General features: G+C 35.4%; 1 protein-coding gene across 12 annotated transcripts in view; it reads left to right on the forward strand.

Annotated features, from left to right (window-relative positions):
• Window positions 1-14,296, forward strand: part of NFAT5 (nuclear factor of activated T cells 5) — a 108,355-nt gene extending 94,059 nt beyond the window's left edge. For 9 of the 12 annotated variants that reach the window (XM_011382584.2, XM_011382586.2, XM_011382583.2 and 6 more), the window contains 4 exons: window positions 1,718-1,866; window positions 2,558-5,063; window positions 5,739-5,982; window positions 6,399-14,296. In XM_011382584.2, coding sequence (XP_011380886.1) covers window positions 1,718-1,866; window positions 2,558-5,063; window positions 5,739-5,974 — 2,891 coding nt within the window. In that variant the 3' untranslated portion in view covers window positions 5,975-5,982; window positions 6,399-14,296. The remainder of the gene's footprint in view (window positions 1-1,717; window positions 1,867-2,557; window positions 5,064-5,738; window positions 5,983-6,398) is intronic. The other 3 variants (XM_011382585.2, XM_011382588.2, XM_023524621.1) reach the window with 1 other exon arrangement.
• The last annotated feature ends 701 nt before the right edge of the window (window positions 14,297-14,997 follow it).

Below are 14,997 nucleotides of genomic sequence, written 5' to 3' on the forward strand. Positions count from 1 at the left end.
ACCAAATGAAAAATGTAGGAAGATAAGATAGAGTGACATCTCTTAAGCCATTTAATGTTGTTTAAAGGTCTATTAAGATATAGATATATATTTTCATTAATACTATTAATGAAAATTTGCAGTACCACACTGTAAGATTAACCAAACAATCCACAGCAAACTAAATTGACTACAATAAAGGTAAAGTTAGATTAATTCATTCATTTCTTCATTCATCCAACAAATATTCATTGATTACCTACTGTGCACTAGACAGCAACAACAAAATCTCTACCTTCATGGAACTCACATTCTAATAGAATTCAAAAGCAAGAATAGCAGTCGAATATTACAGGATCAACTTAAGATAACAGTACAGTCTTTCAAATAGTCTTGTGAGATGGGTCTCGAATACTTTTAAATGCCTGCCCTGTGCATGATCTGGTTTTCTCTCTGTAAAAATTAGATTGTAAGTTGAAGTGTATTGGTATTGGTAAAATCGAGGTGAAAGTTGGTCCAGAGAACTCAAGAATCAATGATCCATTTCTCAGAGTAATAAAGCATAGAATATCCAAAGTTAAATGAGTACTTTTCCTCCCACAGTATAATCAGTTTGTTTCTAGCCAGTTGGCTGTGAGACAACCTTAAGGAAGACAAGTTTGAGACCAGAAAGTTTCAAGTATTTTTAAGTCAAAATATTTATAAAGGTAGCAATCCTACTCATATACCATATACCGTTTAAAATTCCTCTTTGTGGCCAAGATTTCTTCTCAGTATCAACTTAAGAAATTTAGCAGCTGTGTCTTCTGGGGAATCTGTATTTCTTTCCACAGGTTCTCAAAGTAGCAGGAAATTTTTAGATCATTACTTGGGTATGCGCTCAATTCAGAAGATTCTCATTAGCGATATCAGTAGGCTCCACTGAGTGCCAGTGGCAGACTCATAGACAAAAAAGAAAAAGAATCCAAGGGCAAAGTAGATATAATGAAGTGATAGAACACACCTAATCTGCTATATATTGCTTCTCCTTGGTGTAAATCTCTAATTCCTGAAAACGAGAATTGGAAGAAGTGGGAAATACTGGTTTTGCTTTGGAAATTTAATTGATAGACTAAAATAGTCCTTAAATTTATGAAAAGAAAAAAATTTAAGTCCTGTCTAAAAGAGAGATGTGTTTATGTGTCATTTTGACAAATTCAAGTTTTCTAAGACATTAATTTAGACAAGTAAATTTTATTTGGTTACTTGGTGGTATTTTCTAATGAGAAGCTTGAGTTTTATTGAGAGAAATGTTCAGACAATTCTTTGGCCTTTAAAGTTTCGACTTTTGTGCTGCCAGGCAGCCATATACTAAAAGGAGAGTTTAACAGTTGTAATTGAGTAGTTTTAACCTCCTGGAGATTTCCAAGTTATATTCTACAGAATATCCTGGTTGTTTTGGGAAGATTAATTCAAAGCACCATAGAAGAGTCCTGCGGAGGTGGGATATAGCTTGATAACAGAACTGCTTAAGCTTGTTGATATTTAACCCACAGTCTCTGGCTCATACAAGGAGTACACAAGCCATTGCTACTTCAAAAAAGGGAGGGCACATTTTGATACACCAGTTTTATGTTTCATGCTACCATCATAGCATCAAAAAATAGACATTTAAATCATGACTAATAGTTAACATACTATAGAATGAAATAATTGATGATTTTAAACTTTTCTTTTTTGTGTATGTGTACGTGTGCAGCAATGAAAACTACTGGATGTAACTTAGATAAAGTAAATATTCTTCCTAATGCTCTGATCACTCCACTCATATCAAGCAGTATGATTAAGAGTGAAGATGTTACTCCGATGGAAGTAACAGCAGAAAAAAGATCTTCCCCTATTTTTAAGGTAAGCTACATTGACTAGTGCTCCACATCTTAATGTAAATATAAAACATTCAGTTGTTCGATTTCTTTTTCCGTGTTTATGCTTTTTACTTTTCCTATTTCACATTTGTTTCTCTTTGGATGCACTTAATAAATTTTGCTCTTTAGACTAAATGCTTTTATACTCCAGGAAAATAGTCTACAAAGTGACTTCTAATATACATTTTTGGCAAGAAAGGAATTAATGTTAGCTAGACCCTGTGGAATGTAAGGTATTAATGAAAGTACTGATTTAGTATTTGCAAAATTAAAGACATTTTAATTTCCTTTTCTTCTCCATTCTTCTCCTATAATTCCCTTTCCCTTTTTCACTTGTTTTCCTCTCTATGATGTTACCAGTAATCCACAACTTGCTATTAATTCATGAACCATAGAATTAATGTGTTTGTACTGTCCTAAGCATATCAATAGCTGATTATTCTTTTACTTCCTTGTTTGACTATCTTTGCTTATAATACTTATTTTTAAAATATCTCATTGACAATCAGACCTGCTGTCACTGAGAATCATAATCTTATACTTGTTTTCCAAATAATAATATAGTGGAAAATTGTCCCTGCGTATGCATGTGTTTTTAGAATAATACTTTTTGAAGTATATGAGCTCATTTAATGTTTCTATGTACATATCATTTGGGGATTTTTCTTTTTTAGACTACAAAGACAGTTGGATCAACTCAACAAACACTAGAAAGTATGTCTAACATAGCAGGAAATGGATCTTTTTCATCATCATCATCTTCTCACTTACCTTCTGAAAATGAAAAGCAGCAGCAGATTCAGCCCAAGGCATACAACCCAGAGACCCTGACAACTATCCAAACACAGGACATTTCACAACCTGGTACCTTTACAGCAGTTTCTGCATCTAGTCAGCTGCCCAATAGTGATGCACTACTGCAGCCAGCTACACAGTTTCAGACAAGAGAAACTCAATCTAGAGAAGTGTTACAGTCAGATGGTACAGTGGTTAATTTGTCACACCTGACTGAGGCGTCACAGCAACAGCAGCAGTCACCACTACAAGAACAAGCACAGACTTTACAGCAGCAGATGTCATCAAATATTTTCCCATCACCAAATAGTGTGAGTCAGCTACAGAATACGATTCAGCAGCTGCAAGCAGGAAGCTTCACAGGCAGTGCCGCTAGTGGCAGCGGTGGAAATGTTGACTTGGTCCAACAAGTTTTAGAGGCACAACAACAGTTATCTTCAGTTTTATTTTCTGCTCCAGATGGTAATGAGAATGTTCAAGAACAGCTTAGTGCAGACATTTTTCAACAAGTCAGTCAAATTCAAAATAGTGTAAACCCTGGAATGTTCTCCTCAACAGAGCCAGCAGTCCATACCAGAGCAGATAATCTAATAGCTGGAAGAGCTGAAGGTGTTCATCCACAGACCGAAAGCACATTATCTAAGCAGCAACAGCAACAACAGCAACAGCAAGTGATGGAATCATCAGCTGCAATGGTGATGGAGATGCAGCAAAGTATCTGCCAGGCAGCTGCCCAGATTCAGTCTGAGTTATTTCCTTCAACTGCTTCAGCAAACGGAAACCTTCAGCAGTCTCCAGTTTACCAGCAGACTTCTCATATGATGAGTGCATTATCTGCCAGTGAGGACATACAAATGCAATGTGAATTGTTTTCTTCTCCTTCTGCAGTTTCTGGAAACGAAACTACTACAACCACCACACAACAGGTTGCAACTCCTGGCACTACCATGTTTCAGACATCAAGTTCAGGAGATGGAGAAGAAACTGGAGCACAAGCAAAACAGATGCAGAACAGTGTCTTTCAGACCATGGTCCAAATGCAGCACAGTGGGGACAGTCAACCTCAAGTTAACCTTTTTTCATCTACAAAAAGTATGATGAGTGTTCAAAGTAGTGGTACCCAGCAACAAGGTAATGGTTTATTCCAGCAAGGTAATGAAATGATATCACTCCAGTCTGGGAATTTTTTGCAGCAGTCTTCTCATTCACAGGCTCAACTTTTTCATCCTCAAAATCCTATCGCTGATGCTCAGAACCTTGCCCAGGAAACTCAAGGGTCTATTTTCCATAGTCCAAGTCCTATTGTCCACAGCCAGACTTCTACGACCTCTGCTGAACAAATGCAGTCTCCAATGTTTCACTCTCAGAGTACCATGGCTGTGCTCCAGGGCTCTTCTGTTCCTCAAGACCAACAGTCAGCCAACATATTTCTTTCCCAGAGTCCAATGAATAATCTTCAAACTAACACAGTCACCCAAGAAGAACAGATTTCATTTTTTGCAGCTCAGAACTCAATTTCTTCACTTCAGCCAACATCAAACACTGAGCAGCAAGCTGCTTTCCAACAGCAGCCTCCAATATCACACATCCAGGCCCCTATGCTTCCCCAAGAACAGGCACAACCCTCCCAACAAGGTCTATTTCAGCCTCAGGTGTCCCTGGGCTCCCTCCCTCCTAATCCAATGCCTCAAACCCAACAAGGAACAATCTTCCAGTCACAGCACTCAATAGTTGCCATCCAGAGTAACTCTCCATCCCAGGAGCAGCAGCAGCAGCAGCAGCAGCAACAGCAGCAGCAGCAGCAGCAGCAGCAACAGCAGCAGAGCATCTTATTCAGTAATCAGAATACCATGGCGACAATGGCATCTCAGAAACCACCACCACCAAACATGATATTCAACCCCAGTCAAAATCCAATGGCCAATCAGGAGCAACAGAACCAGTCAATTTTTCACCAACAAAATAATTTGGCCCCAATGAATCAAGAGCAGCAGCCCATGCAATTTCAGAACCAGCCCACAGTTTCTTCACTTCAGAACCCAGGTCCTACCCAGTCTGAATCATCACAGACTTCCTTGTTCCATAGCTCTCCTCAGATTCAGTTGGTCCAAGGGTCACCCAGTTCTCAAGAGCAGCAAGTAACTCTCTTCCTCTCTCCAGCATCCATGTCTGCATTGCAGACCAGTATAAACCAACAAGACATGCAACAGTCTCCTCTTTATTCCCCTCAGAGCAGCATGCCAGGAATCCAGGGAGCCACATCGTCACCTCAGCCACAGGCTGCTTTATTTCACAACACTACAGGAGGCACAATGAACCAACTACAGAATTCTCCTGGCTCATCTCAACAGACTTCAGGAATGTTCTTATTTGGCATTCAAAATAGTAAGAAACTCTTTCTAATTTCTCATTTCTTAAATGTCATTGCTTGAAATGGTCACATTATTATTACTACTACTACTACTACTACTACTACTACTACTACTACTACTACTAGAAGGAAGCAAAACACAGTCATTTTAAAAACACAGATTGTAGTAAGACAGAACTGAGTTCAAGTCCCAGCTAGACCACTTACAGACTGTGAGATCTTAAGCAAATTATTTGGCATGAACCTCAATTTCCATATCTAAAATGACAGTAATGTTACATCCTTGACAAGGATGTTGAGAGGATTAAATGTGGTAGTGCGTATAAATGTACGTGCCACTTTAAGCTATGAACTTGAATTAAGAATGACAGAAAATATCTCAGCCAATTAAATTAGTTTCCAGTTAGGTAGTAACCCATCTCTAATGTTTATATGCCAAGGAAATTATATAGGATTTATTATGATAAGTAGGCAAAGTTGTATTTTTATACTGCTTAGAGGAAACCAAAGATGATTACCAGTACTGTTTGGAGAAGACTTTTGGGGGAAGACTGTCAGGTGGCTCACTCTTACTTGTCTACTGAGTGAACGCAATAATGACTTTCTCCCAGCAGCTGATAAATACCTCCTTATGAATCTTACAGAAAGTAACTAATCAGGTAGCTTCTGTATTTTAAATGTCTCTGCAGACTGTAATCAGCTTCTAACTTCTGGACCAGCTGCATTGCCAGATCAGTTGATGGCCATAAGTCAGCCAGGCCAACCACAAAATGAAGGCCAGCCACCTGTGACAACACTTCTTTCTCAGCAAATGCCAGAGAATTCTCCACTGGCATCCTCTATAAACACCAACCAGAACATTGAAAAGATCGATTTGCTTGTTTCATTGCAAAACCAAGGGAACAACTTGACTGGATCCTTTTAACTGGATATGTAAGTATTACATCTTGGCTTCTTTCTTTTCGAAAAGCATCAATAACTTTTATTATTATTAGCAGATTTGGGTTAAGTAATATTATTTAGACTCTGACCTTTTAAAATACAGCTTTCTCACAGGATGGTACTTTTTATGTAGCTTATGGTCGTACTGTTAATACTGGGCATTCCTCTGGTTCTAAACTTCTTTGCCTTGGAAAAACAGGAAATCTGATGTATGTATTATATATTGGATATAATTATGTCTCATTTCTCCCTTCCTCAAGAAATAAATAGAAAACTCTGCAGAAGTATAAATATGATAAAGTATCATTTGTAATACTGTAATATACTTTGGGATCATTCAGGGTAATAGGAACTTTATAAATGCTTTCTCTCCCTAGTGAGTTATATTAAATGTCTTCTTTTTTTAGAAATTCCGTGAAGAAAATCTGGATTCCAGGATGTCCTGAGATCTTGTGATTCCATGAGGATTACTGAACTGTTACTTTAAAAACAAAACAAAATAGGAAAAACTGTGATTGAGTAAATGGATAGATTTTACTCTGACTGCAAAAGAGCACACCCATGCTGCCTGTTGCAGTGATTGCCACCATTGTTAACATCTTTATATTTTATATTCCTAATATCAGTGATGACTGAGAATCTATCTGAGTTTCCAGATGACAGAATTAATTGTTGCTATTTTCCTAGGCACTGTTTCTTTAAAAGTACAGTTTAATTTTAAAAGCTGGACTGCTCAGTTGTTATTGCTATTAGAAAATAATCCATATTGTCATGTTTACTTTTGTTCATCATTATTTTCTTTCTTGCATTGTTTTAGTCAAGTAACAGCTTTTGAAAAAGGAAAATTCAAATAATACCTAAGGCTGTGATTTTTCAATATAAAAAGCACAGCTATTGGCCAAAGTGAATCTTTTTTCAGTTTTTAGAGAGAAAAACTGAAGGGGTGACATTCTGACAAGGAAGCTGTACTAAGAGCTCTACACAGATAAGAGGCCTCTTTATCACAAAGGCAGACAATATACAAACTGGAAATAGCTGGAATGCTGTTGATTTTATTTTTCAGAGAGTCGTTAATTCTCTGAGTTTCTGTTAAGGGGTTTAGCCATAACTGTGCATAGAAAAATAATTATCTTGCTCTGTAAGAAATGAAGGGGATAATATATGGTAAATTATGTTCTGATATCCTTCAGTAGTTTAAACTGACACAGTAATTTGAGTCTGTTTTCTTCTTAACCCAGTCTTGGGCCAGTGTTCCTTTTTATATTCATCTATATTATTCTTCCCCTCTCTTTTCACTTTATTTTAGACAATTGGTAATATGCTCCTAGCTTTGGGACCCTGTAGCAACTTAAAGGAAAAGGCCACTTTGATCTGGGGTAACCCAACAACTCCTGCAGCACAGGTTGGGGGTACCCTTTCAGGAATGAGGGGAGCTGATTCCTGAGAAACAAAAGCAATGCATTTTCCCCCCCTCATGAACGGTGCTGTCCTGAAGTCTTCAAAATTTTCAAAATTTTCTCTCTAATAGGAAACTGTAAATTTTAATTAAAAAAAAAAAGACAAAGTAAAATTTCTTGAAACATCACTTCTCCCTGAGCTGCAGTGAGTGTAATTCACTTGTCACCTCAGTGCTTTACAGTTCGCAGTGATCACTTATCTGATGGTTCCCACAAGCCTTAGGCTTTACAAGGTCATGTCATTGACTTAAAATGAAGAATTAACTTGTGTTACATCTATGGAGAGCAAAATAACACACTCCAGAACTTGCAGTTGTAGCATTAGTTATACAGTTTTGGGTGTTCTCACCACCCATGGGATGCCTGCTTCTCACTACAACTTGTCTGGACACATGCTTATGTCTTATTTTCCTTTTGGCATGTAGAAAGCTACTAATACAGTTTAAGGCCAAATTATGTGTGGCTTCTATATGTAGATAAGATATTTCGGTATTCTTGTCTGTTTCATTTATTTTTTAAATGTACAAAAAATAGCCTGTTAATTGTTTGTTGAAGGCTACTTTTCTGTTTGTTTTTTATTTTTATTTTTTCTATCCTATACATTTAGTTATACTTAGTGGAATTGTGGTGTCGGTTTTGTTTATCTAGCCAGATTTTTCCCCCTTTTTGTGATGATCTTCCTTGGTTCTTCGAATGTGCCCTTCTTCTAACTTTTTTTCTCTGTGTTCTCGTATATTCTTTCCTCCACCCCCAACCTTTCTTTCTTTCTCTCTCTAATTGAGAGGCATTGAATTACGTTTTCAGTAGTACAGGCTTCTTGCCGATATGAAGGGAACTTTTCAGAAAGAGACCTACTATGGGTCATTTAATTTTGAATACAGTTTTCAATCGTTCAAGTTTTGGATGGTTTATATCTAATGTGTGTTTCATTTTTTTGGAAAGCTATATTTTGTATTTAGGAAATGGTATACTATTTTGCTATTTGTACTAAGTGAGTACATTGGCATAAATATAGAAATTTATATATATACATATATATAAACTATTCTTTTTTTGCCACACATTTTTGTGGTAAATTTGTGAGTTTGTCTGATGTTCTACCACAACGTGGCGTCTGATAACAGTGAGGGGGGGTTTGTTATGTCTTTATTGAGTATTTAAGTATCTTTTGAAACAAATGACCTGTTCATCTGTAGCCATTCCATCAGGCAGTTCTTTGATGTTGTTAGTGGGCTAAAGGCAGCTTACTGTGTGTTTGCTGGATCTTCACTCAGCAAAATGTTAGAGTAAGGAAACCCATCTAGGCATTGTGTCAGATGGTGTTTCACAAGAATGAGCCATTCAGTCTTTGCTCACTATATATTTAATATTTTATTATTGTTGTTATTGTTATTATTAATTGGCTTTCTGTATTCTATGCCTTTTATTTATAAAGACACTAAAAAACCATGTTTGTAATTTTAATAACATTTTCCCCATCTTGTAATATCCAGAGCTACTTTATAAATTCTCCAAACTGAAAGCATTTTCTTCAATGTATCTCTTCTCTCCCCACCCCTATTGTGAAAAATTACCCAATATAGTTCAGGTTATGAGAAAGACCAGTCACACAATCTAATGCTTCAGTTTTAAAATGTAAAACTCTAACTGCTGAGGGGTGACGAATGTCAGAAAGCTTACCCAGCAGGTATAAAAATTAAGTAGACATAAAATACTATAAGTTTATTTCTGGGTTTTCTGAATATTTTTCTGAGTGATCATACGGGAGACTCAGGAAGTCTTGTTCACCATGTTCTAATTAGAATGTTAATTAGCAGTGGTGGCGGACTTCTGTTGTTTATCAAAAGGTTTATCATTGCAAAATGCTGATTCCAATGACAAGTCACCAGGGACCAATTTTTCTGTTATATAATATCTAAGTTTAGAACAGAACATACACCTGAACTGTAATGGTTGATTAGATGGAGACAGAAAACCCAATTTTTATTTTCATAAATTTTGTGGTTATTTATACAAGGGCTTTGCTATGCTACCATATTCTTATTCAATAATGATATGTGTGTGTGTGTGTGTGTGTGTGTGTTTTTTAACATTGTTAAATGTTTCTTACCCCTAAAGGTCAATGTCAAGTACAGCATTCTGAATATACAATTTGGTTACAAAAAGTATTTGTCTTCTTATTGAAGAGTTAGCTCAGTGGTCAGTGGTTGATACTTGTGCTACTAAATGCTGTTTCCAGATTACCGTTACAAATTTTAGCTACATATAAGAGAGACTCCCTGAGCCAGCAAAGGCCTCAGAAACAATTTATTAAATTTATTAATGGCAGAAGAACCTAAATACATTGTGAACCACATTTATTTTCTTTATATTATTACATTCAATTGTTCTTGCTTTTAGCAACTCACATTAATGCTTGGAGCTTATCTCTGTGTCTGTGTGTGTTGTATTCCTTATTGTCATTCCATTATATATCCATACCAACGTGGGAGGAAAAAAAGTCATATTTTGCTTCTGAGTTATATCATGTTACCTTCGTAATTATGGTATCGTGATGTTATTTAGCCAATACAAGTCTTTTTTCACCAGTCTCCATAGAACATAGGTTGTTACTGAAGCAGTATTAATGAGGGAACTTCCTTCTTTCCTCGCTTCCTCTTTTTTTGTAGTATTGTATGTCCTATAGTTGGGAATTTCATTATAGAACATTTCTTGCCCATCAGAACCTCAGTTAATCTGCCTAGGAAAAACAGTGTCCACGGAAATGAGTCCCTCTAGAACTAAGATGATAATTCCTTTTCATTATTTAAGCCATTATAGATTCTTGTTTTGGAAAAGTGAAATCTATTTAGATGCATCAGTAATTAAAGAACAGAATTAAATGCTTTAATAATCAAAGTCTCAAATTCAACATGATTTATAAGTATTCACTAAGAGTAAGTTGAGAATTTTTTACCTTTCTGATGAAATTTTCTGTTCAAATATCTGTTTCCTAGTTGATTTTTAAAATTTACTGAAAATGTATACATAAGACCTGATAGCTTTACTCTGCTTCATGACCACAGGCTTCATCCCTAACCAAGACAGCCACGTTGCATTCGCATGTCTTTGGTTATATGGAGGGACTTAATGAAAGAAAGAGACTATATAGTTCAGGAGCTTTATTAGAAAAATAACACAGAGTATATATACCCTAGTTAGTGGTTTAGTAGACTCTCATAACATGTATAAAAAGAGGTTTTCTCCTCTGCTTGTTTGTATCACTTAGAGCTAAACTGTGGAGATAATGTTCATAATGCAGTAACTTATCAAAATAATACCTACAATATCATTTGTGGATTGTCCCAGGGCTCTAATTATTTCTTTAATCCCCATTTATTTTCATACCATTCTAACCTCATTTATTAATAAAATTCTATTTTTTACTCTACTTTCTCTTTCAGGAGAATTTTTAAATTCATATTTTATATCTAGATTAAAAGCTTCATGGAAAGTGCCTTTTTACTACAATAGTGCCCTTTTTTGTAATTTCATTTTTCACTATTGCCAAAAACACATGAACAAATGATTCTAATAGGTCCCAACTTTCAACTTTTCCATTTAGTTGTTCCTTTCTCTTTTTCTTTCTTTTCTTTTTTTTTTTTTTCCTGAAGATCTAATTGGCATTATTAAGCAATTCATGAATCAGGCAGCATCCTATCTAGCAAATAGAAGGGTACAAGGGGTTGTATAAAATGGAAGAATTTTATAGATCACCATAGGAAACAATAAGTTTCTAACTCCCTTTGGCATAAGATTACCAGAATTGTTCTTTTAAGGGAGAATAAGTAAAAGATTACAGAATTACACTGTTTAGTTTTCAAATAAATTAACGAAATTTGTCTTCATCTCAACCAACTAATAATAGGTCTTACTGAAATGCTAATGAAAATTTTACTGTCTGTGAGACTCCATGCACACAAATGTGTGTAGTTTAATTTCAACAAGTGTTTAAAGCATCTTTTATTATCTTAATTAGATGAATGAAAATAAATCACAAACACATAATTTAAGTAAAGTCTGGTAATGTCAGTTTTTCTAATCGACAGGGCCAAGTAATTAATAATAGTGCACTTCTTGCCCATCATAACCTCAGTGATCTACCCATATCTACCTATGAAAAATAGCATCAAAAGAAATGAAGAAGTTCTATCTGAATCCCTCCAGAACTAAGATAATTCCTTTCAACCAGATCCGGTTGAGTTGAGCGTCCCTCTGGTTTTCGTTACTTCTGCCTGTTCCAGCTTCTTAACACTGCGACGGTACCTGAAGAAAGGGCCATCAGCAACAGGCTAGGACAGTAGTAGTTTCCTCCTGTGTGAGTATTTCCATGCTTGTTTGTGGCACTGAAGACTGCAAACCTTTTTGCAATATTCATCATGCCCTATTGATAGTCTGCACTTTAATCATTCCAAAGAAGTCGAGAATGCTGTATAGTGATGATTCCTTCTTATTGAATGCATCTTAACTAAGAATATTTACTTTGGATAACAACTTGGTGTGAGTGTTATGTGAATATTTTCTAAAATGACTATAGTAAGACTTAAGACTTTGAAATGTTATTGACTATAAGGGGAAATGATTATACTTCAGAAAATCATTTTAGAAAGATTAGAATGTTAAGCTTGCTAATCTGTTTGACAGTTAATTAAAACCAGCCCTCTTCCTATATATTTTGTGTCATGTACATAGGAACATTATAGTATATTGTTTTCTACGTATACAGTATTTATAAACCAGTGGTTCTCAAAATATGGTCCTCAGCCCACCAGCCAACCCCAGCATCACCTGGGAACCAGTTAGAAATGTAAATTCTTGCGCCCTATCCCAGACATACTGAATCAGCAACTCTGGAGTAGGGCCCAGCGCTGTTTGAACAAGCCCTCCAGGTGATTCTGATGCACGCTGAAAGTTTGAGAGCCACTGGTGTAAACTATTTACAGTAAGATCTGGAAGAGTGTTCTTTACCCCACTGATACAGAGTTATACATTGTTCTTTATACAAATTCGGCTTAACCTGGTTATCCATAATCCTTTATTGGCAATAATAATTTATTCTCAGTACTACCTATAGAAATACAGTATATTGTATGTATATACACAATTAGTCTAGTTATTGATAATTCAGTTAACTTAGTTTGGCATTTTCCTACTTACTAAAAAGTTTACAATAAGTGACCAATTTAAAGATACAGGTGCAATGTTCTATTTTTCTTTTGATTGTTATGACATTTAAGTAGCTAATATAATTGATAGGTGCTAAATTCTCCTGTTTATCCATAAAATGTGTACATTATGGGCAGTGATAATACAAGCTTTCTTTTTTTCATTGCCTCTTACTTTACCAGCAGACCACAATTTTGGTTTGGCTCGATCTCCTCTCAGAACAAAATTGTCATTCCTGTATTTATATTTGTATCTGAGATATTAAACAAAATGGCTGACTAGGTCAACAAAGCACATTATTTAATTTTTTTATATATAAAACTTCTTTAAAAGTCTCTTGCTCTGTATGAGAACTGATGCAGTAGAGATAGAGCTATCCTTTGAACTTATGCTTCAGATAAAAGTTATTTACTAAAATATTAAGCAAGAAAATGAATTATATAATTTGGGCATTTCTCTCTTGTCAATGTATGCATCATGGTAAATATAAACTAACCACCAGTAGATTTATTCATTCATTTTAATCTCTCTGTGTAATTCATTACCTCCATAATTGTTCTAATCTTCCACTGTTTAGAAATTGTTAATTAACTCATGAAAGAAAAATGCACTCACTTCAAAATAAAAACAATTGTATACTCTATAAAAATCACCACTGCTTAATACTAGCAGTGGAAATGTAAGTGACTTACTCTACAAACTTTGGTGCTGGCAAAAGTTTAGGCAAACTGTTGGGAGATGCTTTAGCTACATTCCTCCTTTCTTGTTCCCTTTCCTCTCCTCTTTCCTCTCTTCCTCACTTGATTGCTTGATTTATTCCTGTACCCAAAGCATTCTACCACAATTCTATTCGACTTCAACTTGTAGTTTCTCCTTTAAAAGCCCCATGTTTAAGCCTCAGATTGCTCCTGCTTTTTTTTTTTTCCAGAAGTAATTTGCCTGGTTTGAATAGTTCGTAGGGATCACTTATTGTTTTAGCTAATGAACCTCAGGATAACACACACACACACACACACACACACACACACACACACACACACCTCAGATGTTTGAGAGTGGGTTTGGAATCAGACTAATGTGTACAGTAAAGAGCTGTCCCTCACTGAAGTATTTATGACTTTAGTGGCTGCAAACTTATTCCAGTGACATTGAGCTAATTTCTTTTCATCAAATGAATGTATCTGCTCACTTTGTTCCCTTCTGTTGATAAGCTCTAAGTAGTTGCTACTTTTTTTTGACAACTTTTACTTAGTCTTTCTAATAAATATATTACAAGTATTTTGTTAACCTGTTCTCAAGTGGTTTAGCTACCATTCTGCCATTTAAATTTTTTAAATTTTATTTTATTTGCTTGAGCACACTGATCAACCACTGAACTGCCTTCTTCCATTGTCCTGCAACGACACAAGGGTTGCATTTTTTGTGCATATGGCTTTCATAGTCAGGGTTGCAGAGCACTGACAACCAGATATTTTCAGTTTGTTCTCTGGGGGAATTTCATTTGCATCTATGTTTTTAGCTATCTGTGATAACTTGTTAAATATTAAAAAGATATTTTGCTTCTATTGGAACATTTGTATACTCGCAAGTATATTTCTGTAAACAGCTGCAGTCAAAAATAAAATATGAAAGTTTTCATTTTGCAGTGGGTAACTGTCTCTTTCAAACTTTGTGAATAAATTTGTATCCGTAAATGTCAATTTTGAGCAGCATGAGAATGTGGCTGAAATTATAAAATCATTAGGAAAATGTATGAGATATAGAAATATTTTCAAGTAGTTACTTTGTCCCTACTGTTTTGCCAGGCAGTGTACAAAGCGACTTAGTGTGACAGAATTTTTGTTTGCTTTACTTAGTATGTTTCATGCTTAGTAAAATGGTACAGACCATGGCAGCAAATCATGTAGCATGGAGGTGCTTTTGATGAAAACCAAGTCTCCCTAAGCCCTTAGTCCCTTTTCTAGAGGCAATCTCTTTTATTTGGGAGGCAGTTATTTCTACATATATACATTAGTATTTATCAGACTGTAATTCATAACACTAATGGTACTTAAAATGATTTCAAATGACACATAGGTAAACATTATTTTTAAATATAATGTGTTTTAATGTGCATTAGAAAAAAATATAATATGCACACCTGCTAGACTTTGGAGGAATGTGAGTCAAATTAAAAAAATTAAATTCTAATACAGATAACATGGATATCATGAATATGATATATAAATAACAAGTTTTAGAAGCACTGCTTTAGATAGAATGTTTATACCTTCTTATCAAACATAGACCATGTAAGAGACTGAATTTTTCACACATCCAAACACGTATGTGTAAATAAGTTGTC

The sequence above is a fragment of the Pteropus vampyrus genome, unplaced genomic scaffold (genome assembly GCF_000151845.1).
Source record: "Pteropus vampyrus isolate Shadow unplaced genomic scaffold, Pvam_2.0 Scaffold483, whole genome shotgun sequence".
In the NCBI taxonomy this organism is placed as follows: domain Eukaryota; kingdom Metazoa; phylum Chordata; class Mammalia; order Chiroptera; family Pteropodidae; genus Pteropus; species Pteropus vampyrus.